We start from the raw sequence: 18,216 nt of genomic DNA, 5'->3' as shown, positions 1-18,216 counted from the left end.
TTGTTGAACTCACTTTGTTTAAATATGTTTAAATGTGTAACATGCAGTGCAGATGTATCTTACATTTTTCACCAGCTATGGGAGTAAGGTCTCATCTGTCAAAATTTGATGCACTTCGTCAAAAACTTCAAGTTTCGTATTTCATTAAAAAAAGGCTTTTAGTGCGAACAACACATTCTTTTCGGTATCGAAATGACATATGACCATAATATACTATTTGACCGTACGTTTTCATTTGATCTTTGACGTTTCGTCGCGATTCACAATATAAAATCACAGTCGATCACCCTCACAATCCAAAAATCAATGCTGTCCTTTTGTGCGTGAATTATAGTTGAATACACGTTGAAGGTCACATTTTCGTTTGTCGTCTTGGTGTTTTCATGCACGTCTCTGTGTGATTCTCTCTAGAGTAACGAATCTCTACACGTAAGCTCGAATGACAAATCGACCATGTATTTGACGGCATTGAACATCAGACTGGATCAACATGTTAGAATTATCAATTTACCAAAAAATTTATCTGCATCGGACTTAAAATCCTGTCGGAGAATTAGGGAATGTATTTCGCCCTATCACAATTTTCCGCATTGATCACATTGACTTTGATTCTATACATAATTGGTTAAACTCTGCCCACTTTGCTTACCGTAGAACGCATGCGATCACAAAATTCTCGACACTTACGTCCCTGACAATTCCGAGTGTACTGTTTTCCACGAGAATTTTATAGAAATGAGTTTTTGAGATCAGTGGGACGAAACATTGTCTCTGTGTACTCTAGGTAAGGGCTCGACTGGTCAATTTTTTTTTTGCTTTATCATTTAAATCAGAGAAATGATAACAGCTGGCGCTGCGATGTCATACACATTCTATCCGCTGAGGCGGCTGCAACGCCATCTCATCGCCATCTCATTTGAAATGACTTCTCTGGTTGAAACGTTACCAAGAGGAAAGATCTGTCGCTTCTTGTGATTATCCTGTTCTGTTCATGGAAGTTGTTTTAATTTTCAGACGACTAAGTCGTGCACGCACAGCTCGGGCGACAATTTTGATCATTTGCTATTTACGTCCGATTTGGTGTTTCCTAAGACCGTTGCCAATCTGCAACATTAGAAATCTCATATCCACACTGAGAATAGATTCACGGATGTTTGTAGCATAAGTGCCCGTAATATGGTGAATATTCAGTTAAATGAAGACACCAGACGTTCTATTGAAGGCATGGGAATCTGCATGTAACAAACGGAATAAATGGAAATGACTGACTGAACTGACTGACCTGCTCGTAATGCTCGGTAAGTTTTAATTTTCTTACCATCTTTTTTCAGTAACTTTCAGCGCTACAATAAATGAAACGTAAAAAAAATTCTCTGCAACAACATTGATAAAATTGTTTTGCCTTAAAATTAAATGTTTTTTTAATCATAAATCAATTCTTAACGCAAATTCGACTTAAAACTAGTTAAACAATAAAAAGAAGAAAAAACAAAAAAAAATTGTTTCTCCTTAGTCTTTCTGCAACAATTAAATATTTTCAAAATTATGCGATCTCGATAATTCAATTTTAACCAGAAAATAGAATCTGTTATCCGTCCCAAATAGACTTAGAAACTTTAAAAGTTTGCTAGATTTATAAATCAGCAAAATGTTTGCTAAAAAAACGCAAATCTTTAAGCTCTCCGCATAACATTTTAGCTCAATTCTCGCCAGTGCCCATCGGCACTGATAAGTTTAACTCACAGAGAAAAATGTCAACTCGGCAGACTTATCGCCTCGAAACTTTTTTTTTGCCAGTTTATCGACGAGTTAAAGTTATCAGCCTCGTCAAACTCTGACGACCTTGTGTCCCCCGAACTAAACGGGGTACCAAACATTCTTATATGCAAAAGAAAAAAAAATCTTCATCTCTCATTTCCACTAAACATTTTAAAAATTATGTCTCTGTCGATGCGAGTGTTTCTAAAAATTAAAAAATAAAAACCAAAACTTAACAATTAAACTCCACCCCACCCTTCAGTGTATTACCGAAGCCAGGCTTTCTTCTTTAACTTTGTCCGTAACGTTCTCGACCGTGACTTTTTGGGCGGTGGCGGTGACGATAAATATGCAAAATGATTGTTATTGTTATGATGGATAACCGGCGATTCGTAATAGCCGATTGGAATAGCGTAGCTGCCGTTGTACGAATCGGGAGACGGTGGACGTTTTATTGGCGACGACATGGACGAAACTTCGGTAGCGAATGTTAAAAATGCATCGACACCTTCGGCATGATGGCGAGCTTCTAGCTCTTCTTTTGTTAAAATATTGTTGGTATGACTGGAATGGGAACAGATATTAATGGGTCAGCATTCGATATGCAGAGGAAAATGGGCATTACCTTTCTTCGCTACTTTCGTACGCAGCATCGGATGATGTGCCATTACTGTTGTTATCACTATTATTGTTGCTAGACCGTTTACTACCCAATCCACCTGCTGAGTAAGTGTGGTCTTCACTGGGTGATGATGTTATGATCGGTGGATGACTGAAATAAGAAATTGAATTGATTAAGTAGACGACAATATTTGCCCGGCTCAGAGAACCGTTTAGCAACAAAAAAGGAATTTTTAAATCCAATGTCTGAGGGCATTAAATCCACCCAACAAATTTTATTAACAATTTTGTAGCACTCACCCATTCCGGAAACTTTCGTTAAACACCTTCGGGCCATGTTTCAGTGCTAACATTGCCGTTGCCGCATTAACATCATCAATGCTATCCACGCCCCAATCCCTTGCTATTCGTTCATTATTGTATACAATGTGACCACCAGTCGCCACCGACAGTATTACATTTTTGTTGCTGGAGCTGTTGTTGTTGTTGTTATTGTAAATTTGTTGATGATAATCGTCTTCGATTGGTGTGCCGGGTGGACTCGGCGTATCATCATTGCTGACCATTTCGGCCATAAACTTTGAGAGGCGGGGAAATAAATCGGCATCGAGCGGACGAGTACCGGGCTGCAGAGAAATTACCGTTTTAATAATTTTGTCAACCGAAACAAACAGACTCCTCACAGTCACCTTAAATCCTGGCGGACTTTCGGCCGGTCGCGGCGATACTTTGAACGGACTCTTTTCCAACGAATTGGAGCAGGGATGATACGAAGACCGTGTCAACGCTTGTATAAGATTTTGTTTGTATTGTTGTTCTACGCGCCACAGAGATCCTTTTCCCATGTTCTGTTGAAAAATGAAAGAAATTTTTGAATATCTTAGCACATTATCGCGCTCAATGAACGTACTGGTGCCTTCTCAACTTTCTGAAAACATTTGTTCAGCGACAAATTATGTCGAACGCTGTTTTTCCATCCAGTTGGTGCTGTCTTGAAGTAGGGGTAATGTGCCACGATCCACGCATAGATCTCTTTCACTGGTAGCGCCTTTTCGATGGAATCTTCAATGGCTAGGAAAATGAGGGAGCTAAAACTGAGTGGTGGCTTGTTGTTGGTGTGTATGAGAGGATCGTATGGCATGTTGGTTGGATGTTTTAATTTGTGTGGCGATTGTTTTTGATTTTGAGTCTGGTTGGTTGGGCTGCTGTAGCTATCGGGACTGCTAGGCTCAGTTCGATTGATTTGCTGCCGCACTGGTGTACCTTGGTAATCTTTTTCACTAATTATTGAACTGGTGGTATCGTAGTTGGACGAACTGTAATGAAATGTCCAGGTGAAGGTGTTGTTCGTCAATGCAATTCTGCAGCCACTTACCTATTATGCTCCAGTTTAACGGGCGACGATGAAACGTTGGCCTCAGTCATTTCCTTTAAAGTCTTATTGTGTTCTTCTCGCAAATATTTTTTATGAAAATGCTGATGCGTCGGCGTAGCCGTTACGGTTGTACTAGTCGATGTGATGACCGTTGATGTGTTCGACGTCTGTTGCAACGCCGTGTTTATTTTACCCTGCAAATTTGTGGTCATGTACTCGATGACAGTGCCCGCCGGTCCCAACTGTATAACTTGTGTGGTCGATGTTGGCATTTGATTGCGATTTTTGTTTATCGAATTATTATTGTTGACGAACTGGTAACTGGTCGGTATTGTTGTTTCTGTGCTGTATATACTGATGCCTTCGGACAGCGAATTGGCCGACGAGGCATTGTCTTCCGACACACAGGAATCGTCTAGAAAATCACTGGTTGGCGATATAGCACCCGAATTCTTCCGTCGCGGAGGACTGTTCTCGTCGATAGTCTTAATTGCATTGCCATTGGTGCATGTCAAATTGATACCTAAATTATTGACTACGTAATGATCGTGATTTTATTGATTCAATTGAACTCCGAAGTCAGCTAGAGTGTGTTACCTTTAAGTAGATTTTTATCGTGCAGCCAAGTCAACGAGGTCAATTCTTCATCGGTTGTGCTATTACTATGCACTCCATTGTGCTCTACACTTCCGATTTCCATTTGTTCGGTGGCTAACAGAACTATATTGCCAACCGCATTTGAGTCATTTGCTATTTGAAAACGGAAAGACAAAAATTGGCCGTTAATACGTGGCCGCGGATGGTGCACGTGAAGGTCTTCTTACTTGTGATATAACTGTCGTTCAATTGATTGGGTTGAAGTACCAACAATTTGGAAGACGTCGTCGACGATGGAGATGTTGCATAAGCAAAATTGCCATTCGTTATAGCATGGCTAATGCTTTGATGATATTGTTGTTGTTGTATTTGTTGGTGGTGCTGTTGTTGCAATACATGACCAGATTCGATTGGTATCGATGACAGAACCATATTTGGTGATTCCAATGCTGGTCCGCCGTCACTTGATGGAGGCCTTTCCGGTGACATACTGTAAATGATAGAAGAAAATCGATTACGAAATGTTACATTGCATGCACAGCAATAGCATTTAAACGTTCACTTTAGCTGATGCCAACAGAATTATATTTTCATCGATTTTTACTCCAGTTACGTTTCAAGACCAAAATGGCATGTAATTCGATGATCATTTTATGTGGATGCCACTCAACAACTTCTGTTACTGGACATGGACAAGTACGGATACAAATTCATGTTATTGATGTTTATGTATACCACCCGCAATTACTGGCTTATACTACTGGCTATACAAGCTTTATGCTTGCGTTGTGTGTATCACATCGAAGTTACTATGGTTTTGAATGGTATGTTAGACGATGATGTGAAACTTTCCAATGCGGAACATTTTATTACCATAAGAAAACCATTCGCCTATGTCATGTGTAGTCGGTGGATATGGTTAGAATTTTGAATTTGTTTTCCTACTCTGGTGGGCAGACACATATAACAGAGAAATATTTCTAAGATTACCAATAACCGCCAACGCTTTCTTAATTTCTTGTGTCTACCTATTGTCGGATCAAATGTCGGCATAGTTTTCCTTCCTTCCTACGAACAGATACTGTGTGAAGCTTTGAAATTTTACGCTGAAAATTGTTGTTGGTTTGGGTATTATATATAGATTATTTCGGGGCGACAACAATGACAAGAAAGCAGTTAGCAATTTTGTCTCCTCTTTAATAGGGAAATCGTATACTGAAATTAATGAAGTAAAGGTTTTTGCTTCAAACTAAAGGCGATACTTGAGGAAGATTAAATGTTTTACATTTACCGCAATACGCTTGCCGTTTCCTAAACCCTGTAACTAGGACATTCATCACTATTAATGACCATCGGAGCTTATTTTTGCAAATTCTAATTCTATATGAAGTTCTCAAATTCTAAAAATTCCGAAAGATTTCGATTCTTTTCGGAAATTCAGGAATTACTCGAAATTTTAGGAATTACTTTGGCTTTTAGCAATTACTCCGAATTTCAGGAATTACTCCGAATTTTCAGAAATAAAACTACCAAAAACAATCCCTGATGTGGATATGAATCCACACTATCCCGTCTCTACCAGAAGATCTCATCTCGTTTTCAATTCAATTCAGACTGAAAAGAAAATCAAGCTGAAAACTAAAAATGTTTTCCACATTTCCGAATTGTTTATTGAAGCAACACCTGTTAACATAAACTTATTTGATCGAAATATTAGCCAAACGCACGCATATTATGACGGAATGCTAAATATATAATACACACGCACACCACATATAACGTGATCAGTATCATAAAATTGAATTCAAGGAAAGAATCAGCATCGTTTAACGTAACCGTGTATTAATATTTCATGTTCAATTTTCGGATCAAAAATTGAATAACTATATGTGGTTTGTGTGGCTTACACAGCAATTTCATGCGAGAAATGATTGAATCGGTTTCATTTTTGGGGTATGGAATAAAATTTAAAGAAAAATATTTTCGAACTTTAAAGTTATCGTTGAAACAACAAAATAGAAAGATTTCATCAAAAACGTTAATACGATCAGCGAGACGTTCCTAATTCATTCTGAATTATTTATCTGAATTTCGAAATAAACAACCGCACAATTTTGATATATACAACGAATTCTGTATCTTTTGTGCATGGGACAGAAATACAACGAACAAAAAATCAATGCACCCTTATAAGCTACAAGAAAACTAGGTAAAGTGCTCATGAAATCGATAAAATCAGTTCACATGACTACCTCACCACAATGTTTATTGAATTTCAAAAATATGCGCGTTGATAAAATTTTAAATCGATTTCGGCAAGAAATTTTATTTTTTGTAAGAAAATACAAACACGATTGGCTTGGTAACATTTTCGGGTTATTTCCAATTTTCAGCGGCAGTCAAGCTGCAATATGATTTCGTGGTAATATGGGTAAATGAGTATCGGAAAATTAGTCTAGAAAACATTGGAGGTTAGTATTATACACGATTGGGTAAATATGTTGTGAGTTGTACCACATTGTTCTTACAAACTTTGGCAACTTATCATGTTCTTGTGGAGTACATTAGAAAATGTTATAGGATGTTGTGAGGTTCTTCAGGGTTGCAGGTAATATTGAGAAATGTGTCACTAAATTTCACCAAAATCTTACTAAAAAATTCACCAAAATTTAGGGAATTTTTCAATGAAATTTGGTTAAACTTAGTGAAACAATTCTCAATATTAAGCAATAGTTGACCACTATTCAAGCCGTAAGTGCTCTGAAAATTTCAGTGCAAAAGCTGGATCCTCCCCTGCCCTGGTTCACTCAAAATTCAAATTCCGTGACGTACTAACGTGTAAATAACTTTGAACTTTTTTTAATTGTTTCGATTAAGCGAAGTACTCACTACCTTGCCAACAAAAACTCTTGACATAAAATTTATGACACATCAATCAATCAAAATTTATTAGTCTGTTAAAGATAAGCGGGCAGCATGTGTCAGCAGACACGCGGTAGAAGATACGATTTAAATCGCTTAGCAAAGAAGTGGATAATTACAATTAACTTAATATAAAAAAGAACTATCCCGGTTCAGTGAACATTTGAGGGTATAGGGATAGGCTGTTGGGACACTTCATGGATTTTTGCCAGAGTGAAGGTATTTCACCAGAAAACAGAGTTGACAAATAAGACAGCATAAAATTTGTATATAAAATGGCCAGTGTCACCACGTCTCTTTAAAAAAAAAATTATGTCAAAAAGTTCACCTGTCATTTTTGATACAATTTTAATTCATGGAAAATTTGTGGTACAACCATATGCCATCCTAATATGTTCAGAGTCCCGACTCGCATTTCTTGCACTAAAATTTTATGTAACGAAACGAGGTGGCCAATGTTTTCCCTTTCTCATTTCTTCGTCTTAAAAAGTTTAACTTTTAATTAATCATGAGAATGAAACCGGCAAAACTAAACATTTTGTAAGAAGTGTATTTACAAGAGTCTATGACTAAATAAGGAATGACTACGACCATGCTCATAACCATTATGTTGGTATTATTTCTGCTCTAATATCGATGAATGTGAGAAGATAGAGTCAACATGTACTCAGCTAACACATTTTTTATTGTAAATAGTTTGGCAAGAGTAAGAGCCTAGCCATTAGTTGCAAAAAAAAATTGTAGATTCATTGCACCAAATATGTGCTATTAAATTTAAATAAAAATCGAATAAGCCATTACATTAGTTATTTATGTATCTAGCGCTCTTAATGGACTTGATGATGCGAGGCAAGGAAAAAGGTTTCGAGTGCCTCATCGACAATAATCATCAGTATGTGGGCTGCAAAGTAAAATAGCGTCCTTTTCGGCTATGAATTTCATTTATTTTCAGAAAAATCCTATTTTCAATGAGAACTGAGAAAGTAATTTTTTTTCACCCACATGCACACTGAGTCATCATCATACAATTCAATAACGAACAGTGTCTCAGAGACACTGTCTCTGCTTTGAATTACAAATTTATTACATTACGTTGAATTCATAGCTAATTTCACACCAATATGATATTGGCTTTGTTGAGGGCTTTCATTTCACATACATTGCAAATTAAAATGCATTGAAGCGATCACAGAGCGAACGCACTCCAGATAAAAGACTGTTTTAAAATAGACCGCCACAAACCAGTATCGATTTAGGTGGCTTTTTAGGAATGCATAAGAGAAAACCAGAATGTGCCACTTTTTAAAGTGCATTTAAATTGGTATTATGTAAATTAACCTCTTCGGTCTGTAATGGCATAGCATTGTTTGCTAGTCATTTCCATTTATTGTGAAGTGTTCTAGTGACAACGATTCACTTTCGAAAATTTCGCAATTTATCCAGCCACTTTTCTTATGATCGTTGTTGACAAACAATGTTATTTAGCTCGCAGTTAACGTTTTTCCAAAAATTTATTCGCAAACATTGAATTTCATCGCATAAAATTCTCCTCCACAACATTAATGTTCATATTATCGAAATCTCTCTACGATTCCCTTCACGGGTGTACCATAAAAATTGTCGTAAGGTAAAATACCATCGATTTTAGGCAATTGCCGAAGACAATTAAAAGTTAGTATAACAGAAAATCGTTGTTGCCGAAAACTATAAACATTCAGAAAATTAAAAAACGAGTCGATGTTTTTGAACGACATTCACCAGGGCTGGAACAAAAATCAAAAATGTTCTAAGCAGCGACAATAAAAATTGTTCTAAGTTACACCCCTGCGATTCCTTTATATACCACTCACTCACTTTGCCACTGTCGTTGTATGTGTATACCCAAAAATTGTAGGCATGCTCTACATTGCGAATAGTTTACGATATTCTATTACGTCATCGCACGAGTAAATAAGCTTCAAATGACGTCATCATCGAAATCAGTCCCAGCGAATATTATATAGGTTTGATATTACTCTATGTCATCAAATTATTTTGCACAAATTCATTCAGCAATGAATATATATATATATATATATATATATATATATATATATATATATATATTTGAAGGTGTATACCATCTCAAGCAAGCACGCGATTGCTTTCGATGAACAATTATGGATATTTCCGCTGAAGCAATACACATGAGAAGACTGACTGAGCAGTGCGTATACATTAACTCTCAGTGTTCTTTTCTTTTCCATGGAACAACCGTTTTAGTGTGGATCATCACACATATGTTCACTGAGAATGTATTTTTTTTTATTGTGTGGAGCATTAACAGAGCTGTTTAGATATAGGAAAAAGATATCATTCTTGTTCATTTGCGGAAGGATTTATATTTATTAGGCTGGCAAATTATATGATGTAACATTAAGTTGTCACGTTGTCAGCGAAAATGACCTAAATAAATATGCAAATGTATTCCGAAGGTATGCTGAGCGGCTTGTCATATGAAATGCGAAGATGCCACAATGGGAATATTTTTTTGTCTTATGTTTCTTCTTACGAAATATTAGTGTGGGACAGCTAGAAATCCCTTAGGTACATTCCATGAATTTAGAAACTTCGGTTGAAGGGTCTGTTTTAATTGATCTGGTTGATTGAGAAGAAGGGCAACAATAATTTTTATAAAAATTCATGGCGTAGTAGACCAAGAGCCTTTGTGTATATTAATTCCACAGAAATTTTCTCGGGGTTTCGGCCCCTTACATGAAAAGTTGTATAAGCATCCGAAGCATCTGTTGCGGACGGTTAATTTTAGGCACTTTCGCATGTCGCCCTTACTTCATTCGGGATATAACTCCCGAAATTGTCTAAAATCTATCGTCCACAACCGATACGTAAATAACTATAGGCCATAGACCACACTTGATATGGATATGTGAAGGTCATTGTTCGAATGAAAAGAAGGAAACTAAACACAGTCTCCAGTAGGAAAAGCTGAGTTTTTTCGTTGAACAATCGACTGGATGTAAGCAAAACAATCTGTCGATTAAGAACAAAGAAGCTCCTAGGACTAGTGTATATCTCAGCAGTCACGCGTTGCAGAAACTCGGAATTGGTGCCAGAGGTATAGAAAATTCTTGTGCCAAACGCCGAGCTTAACAATAGAATTTAAAAAAAAAAAAACTTTTTTAGCGAAAGGGTTGTCCCGTCAGACAGGTCAATTAATAAATTCAATCAAAGTTTTTGCCCTAAACGTTTCTTGCATAGATAGGGTAAAACTACCACTATACGGGTCACTTCATTTATACAGGCACTCTATTGCCCTTTGTTTGGTTCTTTGTCGCAATACATCAGGAACTAGTGTTTGGTAGTTTAATTAAGCAAGAATACCTTCACTTTGCACCAATTTATATTTTCGACGGCAGGTCGACACCTCTCGTTTTTTCCATTCTCAAAAAGTTGTGGAATTGTTGAAAGTGTCGTATCGGGTACCGGGTAGTCTTATAATAAGGCATTTAACCGTGACCTTATGGAGAGACTGATATGCAAAAAGGCTCTCGATCTAACATTGTACAGAGAGACTCAGTGGTATGTGCTAACATTTCTGAAGAGAAGCAGTAAATCACCAATGTGCGTAATTGTTACAATGTCAACGAACATTGTTTATATGTTTATTTAACATCGACCGAACGACGTTACTGCCACTGCATTACAAATTAATTGCAAAGCTGTTAAATAGTTTTGTTGATAACAAATCCAAATCCATTCGTATATCATTAAATAAAAATTTATGTTTAACGTAACGCAACAAAATACCTTGAAATTGAATATGAATGAAAATCCGATTTCAGCGATTACATTGTTGCAGAACAACGAAAAAAAAACTAAAATTGAGTCGAGAAAAATGAGGTTTTCTTATCTCAATGACTGCGAATCGAGAAATCCAGCAAAAATCTATTTATATAATTTGTTGTTCGGTTTGTTGTTCCAACAAAAAATTAAACGTTTTTGCGGCTAGTGCATATACCGACTTAACATTTTTATGAACTACATTCACAGTGATGTATGCTTGTATGCTACAAAATTAATACATCAATCTGATGTGAAAACACGCTAATTACTGTAATGCAATGTATTTTCAAGCGTTGAATTCGTCGTTTTTTTTCAGTGTTATTTTTAAAGCAGCCTCGTCAGGATTGAGATATCTCCGAAATGAAGTGACAAACAGAAGCGTCACCATTTCAAAAACGAATGAGACAATTGTTAGTGGAGTCAGGCAGTTTATTTTTAGGTCTATTTTAGATAAATCAAATGGGTGATGAAGAAGAAGCAGAACAAAAAAAAAAACAATTACCGAACCATTAGGCTACAATCTGCTATATACACAAAATATAAGCTTGTTGGAATAAGCGACAGGTTCAAACAATGTCCACACAATTCGGTATACGCATAAATAATGTGTAACGCGATGACTGAAAACAAAAATAGAAAAAACCGACGGAATCGAATTCGAGCCACGAAATAAATGAAAATCGTTTGCATAAAAAAACGTTTTTTTTTGTTGTATTGAAATGGTAGCCCGATTCACCGCAAACACTTTGACAAGAAAATTAGAATGATTTTTCGTTTCATGTCGAATTTCCATCTCATTTTCTTTTTTATCTGACATTCTCTGTTCCGAACTTTATTCGGTTTGATGAAATGTTTTTTTTAAAAAAAAAGGAAAATTTTAATCCGAAAACCGATTCGAATGAAACTTTTTTTTCCACTTGCATTTTTTCTACGTTCAGAAAACCAAAAAAAAATGCGGTCAGATTAACACAGACGACAAGTTTTTTTTTTGTCATAAAAAAAAGAAAGAATCTAAAAAAAAGTTTAGTGTTAAACTCTCGTGACCGGTACATTAATAGAAATAGTTTTGAGTGTGTGTCTAAGTCTATTAATGCATTTTAAAATGTTGAATGATGTTAGTATAAATGTCATGAGATTTCTGGTTAGTTATAACGTTGACATCGTGAAGAAGTAGATTTCAACGTAAATTTTTTCTATATTCAACTGAGCGTTGAACGAATCAAATACTCATGTATTCGAACAACATTATCTAAAAAAAAATTCTTGGAAAAAAATCCAATTTTCTTGGTATTCTATTCATTATCGTGTACGTCATACCGTATGCGTACAGCTGGATCAACTGGAGCTGATGATTACAACTTCCTAGCAACCAAAATACACCTGTAACCATGTATCCTAGATCGTAAATTTAATCGACAATAGATACATTCTCTTTACTGCGAAAATGATGTTGTTACCATGTCAATCATGCAGCAAAATGCCATGACAACGGCACAAATTCAGCCAACATTCTATACACAATAAATATAACCATTTAGAGACCCAATAAAATTGTATATAATACAGAATTTCATCAGCCATGAGCCATTTCATCCAATTCGTACATAATACACAGCGTTACATATTAACGGAAAATCCAAGAGCAAAGGAAAAATGTTGGAATGTGCTTGATGGAAAATGGTTCTACACAATGTGTTGTATATATATGTGGTTGATGAAAAGCTCTCTGCGAGTGTGAGCTTTCATGTCATCATGTTGGTTGATACAAAAGGAGTATCTCTCGGTACTTGTATTACTTTACAAAACGCAAAAAAAGAAGGAAGTCATCTCCTGTGTAATGCTATTTTGTATATGTTTTTTTGTGAAGCATATTAATATCAAACGAGTAGCTTGTATCTGCCTGAGTGGGATGCTCAAGAGCTTGTTCGCTGCGGGTGTGTATTTGTGTTATAAAGAAACTTTTCACACTCTGGTGTAATGTGTGAATCAGTCTTCCTTATGTTATACATATATACACACAACGTACTGTGAAATGTTTACCTACGTCAATCAAACTGAATTTGATTAGAAAATTTATTGGTAGAGTCAAGCATACATCAATATCAATACGTCGGCTATTAGATTTATGTTTTTGTTTTCAGTTTTTCTGTATGGGATATGGTTCTAATGAATTGTTTGTAACAGAGCGTCAACTAATATATTTCAGAGACATGAATCCGCCAGGACAATTTTAAAATTAACTTTAATCACTGCCCTACCGGGAAATGAGTCATTACTTCATTGACATGAGGTTTTAAACTCTTTGTCACGACGCAGGCGAGAAAATAGTCACTTTCTCCGCTCCGCTCAAACTTCGGAAGCCTTTGTTTTGAAAAACGTTGTGTTTACCTCGGGAAAAAAATGGAAAAGTAGGAAAACAACACCCTCGAAATGCAATTTACAACTTTTCTTACCTCGTCAAACAAATAACTATTCCCGAGGCTCAGTGAGTAAAACAACTTACGTAATCGTTTGGAATCGTTTTTATTTTGCCAAGTGTGGCGGTTGCAGCTCGAGCTGAAGGCGAGGACACGTAATCTACTGTTTCTTCAGGGTCCTTTGCTTGTTATAATAAAATTGTTACATCCGGTCAAATGTCAGAATTCTGCATCTTTCCAAGCTAGCGTAGCGTTCTGGCTTTACTATCTACTTCTAGAAGTTCATATGCATGCTATGCACCATGGTCTGATAAGTATCGGCCTGAGAAAAAACATTCAATACTACGGTGTCTGAATTAATACCCAAAAATAAACGTCAAGAAAACCAAGAACATCACTAAATCGAATCTCGCCTCAACTCTCTGTTATTGACACCTTAAAAACTATACATATTTTCAGATCGACTTACGTAACGTGCAAGTTAAACAATTAATTCGGAACGCACATAAGCAGCAAGTTGCTGGTTAAACAAACCGAAATGAAATAACAACAAAATGTAGAGCTCATATACAAAACTGAGTTCGCCATTTTTCATAGAGTTTGAAGACCAGAAAAAAAAAATCACAGCTACCAAGAGTGTACTCTGTGTGTGCGATGTGTGTATGTAAACCAGTGTATATATGTATATAGTTATGTATATAACCCTAGATCCTAATAGATGATAGATTATGTCATGAATGATTGTTTACTTAAAAAAAATTCCGAAATACGTTCATGTTATTGTCTGATTTTCGTAAGAAATTTTTATTAAACAATACAAGAAATAGTGGACCTCATACCCGTTCATGTGTCTTCAAACACAAATATTTTTCAAGTCAGTTATAAGTTTGATTCAACCGACGACAACAACAACAACCATCATCAACAACAACAAAAACACTCATGTGATACACGAGTGAAATATGCTCGGCCTATTTACAATCCTATCAGCTTTATGCAATGTTTGGCGTCGGCGTCGCCGTTGTGTATAATTTGTTAGCATGTATACGGTTTCCACGGTGTGTAACGAAATTTCAATAAATTTTTCACATATATAAATACAGCGTGAAGTGGTATTGTGTTCCGCCGCTGTTTAAAGAAGCACAGAGAAATATCTCCCTTTTTTTTAGGTAAGGTGAAACCTAACTAGCCTAGACAATAAAAAATATTCAATAATTTTTCCGACAAAGTTTCCGTAAGAACGTTTTTTTTTGGTGTGTAAAAGCGGCCCCGTACCTGTGTGTAGCTGGTGTCGTTGTATTATTGACTTGTACGTATATAATCGCGAGTCATGAATGTTGTATAAGAGCATCAACTAATTTTATATATACTAACTGATTGCCAGTAAATTGATAATCCGTCAAAGTTGACTGAATAGCGCTACTTGTACGCTTACCTTGAGGAACCGTATAACGAATATGTCATACACACTGAGTGATGATTTTTATGGAAAATTCAGACAAAAGCGCTGTTCGATTTACGCAACGATTTCGCGCAGGTCTTGGCGCAAGTAAAAATTTGTTGTGAATGCAGTGTAACCACCATGTGACATCCAGTCGCTGAAATTCTATCGAAAAAGCGAAAAGAAAGAAAATCGAAATATTCTAATTGTCTTGTCCCTAAACAAATTTCAAGGATTTTCCGAATAATAAATTATGAATTTTCGTTGGTAGAATTGGTTGTGCATAGTGCACGAACGGTATAAACCGACATAACACATATTTATGTACATAATGTACGTGATCTGACTTGTGAACTTAAATGCGTATAACGACGACAAAATTACACTTAAAGGTGTACTACACACGAGAAGCCTACACTCTTTTTTAATTGTATCACAAACTGAAATATATATTCAATTTTTGCTGTTTCTTCACATTTTCTATCCTCTGTGTGCCGGTGGTGCTGCTCGTCAGTTTAGTTTGTCAACATGATATTAATTTATGCAATTGTTTATACAACAGAAAAAAAAAATTCTTTCACCGACGACCGTGTTGTAGCCATCACAGAACCGGAAGAAATTTTTTTATATTTAAAAGGTTAGACCATATATACACACTACACGTATACAACGTAAACGTTAATAGGGTCTAATCAACGACCATAAAATTAATAAAAACTGTAAACTGTAAATTCAACACAATTATATGGAACAGAAAAATGGATGAAACCGAATGTGAACTGTTTGTGTATTTCATTTTTTTTTGTTTTCATTATTTTATCTGTATGGCACACATCACAAATCTCTCCCATAGTTTTCGTGTTATCGATACCATATATTCGTGAAATGTATACGTATGATATTAACACATGTGCAGTGCGTAATGCCTAGCCTATATTGTATCGTATATATCTGCCGTATAAATAAAATAAAAATTTATTTAAATTTCTTAAAATAATTAGGATTCGTCTATAAATAAAAATGGTTTCGTAAAAGACACGAGCAAAACGTTTAGCTAAATATATTGTATCGTCAACTGATGTCGTTTCGGTTGTGTTATCAATGCGTATAACACCCATCATGTGATTGTACACATAATAAATCATGATGCCTTGAACGCGTTTTGCTGATAAAATTGTTAAATAAAAAGAATTCTTTCTCATATCTTTTAATCAGTTTTTTTTTTTATAAAACATTTTACAAACCATTTGTATTTAATCTATGAATGGGACTTTTTTTGGAGCACACGATATAGTCCGGTGAACTGTTTTTCTTAACGTGAAGTTAGTTCATGGGATTTATCAATTTGAGAAGCATTTACAGGCAAGATGGCAGTAAAAATTTTTTTTTTAGATGAAATCCAATTCAAAAAAACGTTTGAACTCATACAGATTCTCACCATCTCACTGGATTTCAACTATGCTGTGTTCAAACGACTGCTTACTTAAAACAAACAAATAAATCGAATACGAACATTACCGACCATCGAAAAATTGATATCAAATTTTAGCACTCTCAGTAACATCGTATTTTCACTTGAACCAGCTTGACTAAAATTACTTGGTATATCGAAACCATTTTTGTAACACCATAGATAACTAGCACCATGCCGTAGATGATTGAAAAAGTACTGAAGAATCATTTGAGATTTACATTGACGTACAAGGACATTATCCAACGATTTAATCAATGGCCCAGTAGATGAGAATTGGATGGGCCAGTTGTAATATACATATTAAGTTGTTAAAGGTAAGATAACATTTTTTTTTCTTCTGTGTATACTTACACAAGCATTCCGCTAACACCAATAGTTAATCTGCATTGCTTGAATGATTTGGTTGGTAATTTAATATGACTAAACACTTTTCTTTCCCTTCGGTGCAAAGCAAAATATAACTAATTCATTGACCAAAACAAAAAAAAAAATTATTTCTAGCACTAGGTGTTCAATCGTCACTTCAATTTGCAAACGGAGAAAAATTTCTGGTATACGAAAACATGTCGATAAGCGAAACGTTTCTATCAAAACACATTTAATCGGATTTTGCACACCACATTCGGATATCCAATGAATTTATTCACAATCAACGTTCAATGTTGTCTTCAATGAAAATAAGTGAAATTCTTTTTTTTCTCAATTTTTTTTCCCTTCTCCTATGTAGTTTAATTGAAACGTCGAACACGACAAACAAAATTGAATGTATTTTAACGATTAAAACTGATGTAACACTACTTGGCTGAACCGAATGCTATCAAATCAAACTAACTGACTGGGCAAAAGCACTAAAGCTCTCAACAAATACACGCACACACAAACACATACACAGCACATCCGCATGGAATGCTTGTAACATAATTTCAGTACATAAGAGAGGCTTCACACGGTTTCTATGGCAACGACGTGGATTTGGATTTATGTGCAATTAGAGTATATATACGCACACATCCACATACACACACTATACATACGAACACACCGTTGGAATGTTTGAAGGAAAGCTTTTTCCATTGAATTGATTAGACCTGAACGATTGCATGTATGTATGGAATTGTACGCATGGGTCAGAATGGTAATGAGAATGTGCTTTATTGCAAAAAAGCTTTCGGATGCCAGATGATGTGTGGTGTGCCATTATTATTTTTTGATTAACTTGTAAACTGCTTTTAATGGGAATTTTCAATGAGAGTGCATACAATTACTGTCCATAAAAGTAATTTACGTCGCCCTGTTTATGTTTAATTAGCGGAGATGAATCGGAAAATAATTTAATTTGTTTTGATGCAATCTGTAGTGGAAATGTGAGGGAAGAGGACAGCGCGGAAATGCATTTTGTTTTTGTTTAAGATTAATTGGTAATATTTTGGACTCCGTTAGGATGACGGGAGGATATGGGTGGATAGATGTGGAGAAACCACTACACTGAGTCTGAAATTATTATTTTTATTTTTTTATTTTGAAATAAGTAAGGAGAACAGCAATCATCAAAAGGATGCGAGGTATTGTGCCGATAAAATAGAAAGTTTTCCTTGGTTCTAGTTTCTATTGTTCATAGATGCCCGCAAACTCTTAAAAAAAATTTTCCGTCGACTCGGCTCACACGTTGAATAAATGCTGTCATATGATAAAAATGTAGACGTTTCTACATCGTATACTACCACTACCATACCAGCACTATTTTATCTGCAAAATTCATATTTTTTTA

The 18,216-nt window shown here is 35.7% G+C and overlaps 1 protein-coding gene across 7 annotated transcripts in view; it reads right to left on the bottom strand.

Moving 5' to 3' along the window:
* Positions 1-1,396: 1,396 nt before the first annotated feature.
* Positions 1,397-18,216, bottom strand: part of LOC119085200 — a 48,323-nt gene continuing 31,503 nt past the window's right edge. For 3 of the 7 annotated variants that reach the window (XM_037195711.1, XM_037195864.1, XM_037195784.1), the window contains 8 exons: positions 4,579-4,841; positions 4,352-4,504; positions 3,755-4,289; positions 3,290-3,695; positions 3,063-3,227; positions 2,680-3,005; positions 2,384-2,530; positions 1,397-2,322 (listed from right to left, as the gene is read on the bottom strand). In XM_037195711.1, coding sequence (XP_037051606.1) covers positions 2,025-2,322; positions 2,384-2,530; positions 2,680-3,005; positions 3,063-3,227; positions 3,290-3,695; positions 3,755-4,289; positions 4,352-4,504; positions 4,579-4,840 — 2,292 coding nt within the window. In that variant the 5' untranslated portion in view covers position 4,841 and the 3' untranslated portion in view covers positions 1,397-2,024. Of the gene's footprint in view, positions 2,323-2,383; positions 2,531-2,679; positions 3,006-3,062; positions 3,228-3,289; positions 3,696-3,754; positions 4,290-4,351; positions 4,505-4,578; positions 4,842-16,799; positions 17,258-18,216 lie in introns of those variants that run through there. The other 4 variants (XM_037195923.1, XM_037195548.1, XM_037195632.1 and 1 more) reach the window with 4 other exon arrangements.

Source organism: Bradysia coprophila, chromosome II (genome assembly GCF_014529535.1).
Source record: "Bradysia coprophila strain Holo2 chromosome II, BU_Bcop_v1, whole genome shotgun sequence".
Lineage (NCBI taxonomy): Eukaryota > Metazoa > Arthropoda > Insecta > Diptera > Sciaridae > Bradysia > Bradysia coprophila.
Note: the sequence above shows the minus strand (reverse complement) of the source record. Positions and strands in the feature narration are given on the sequence as shown.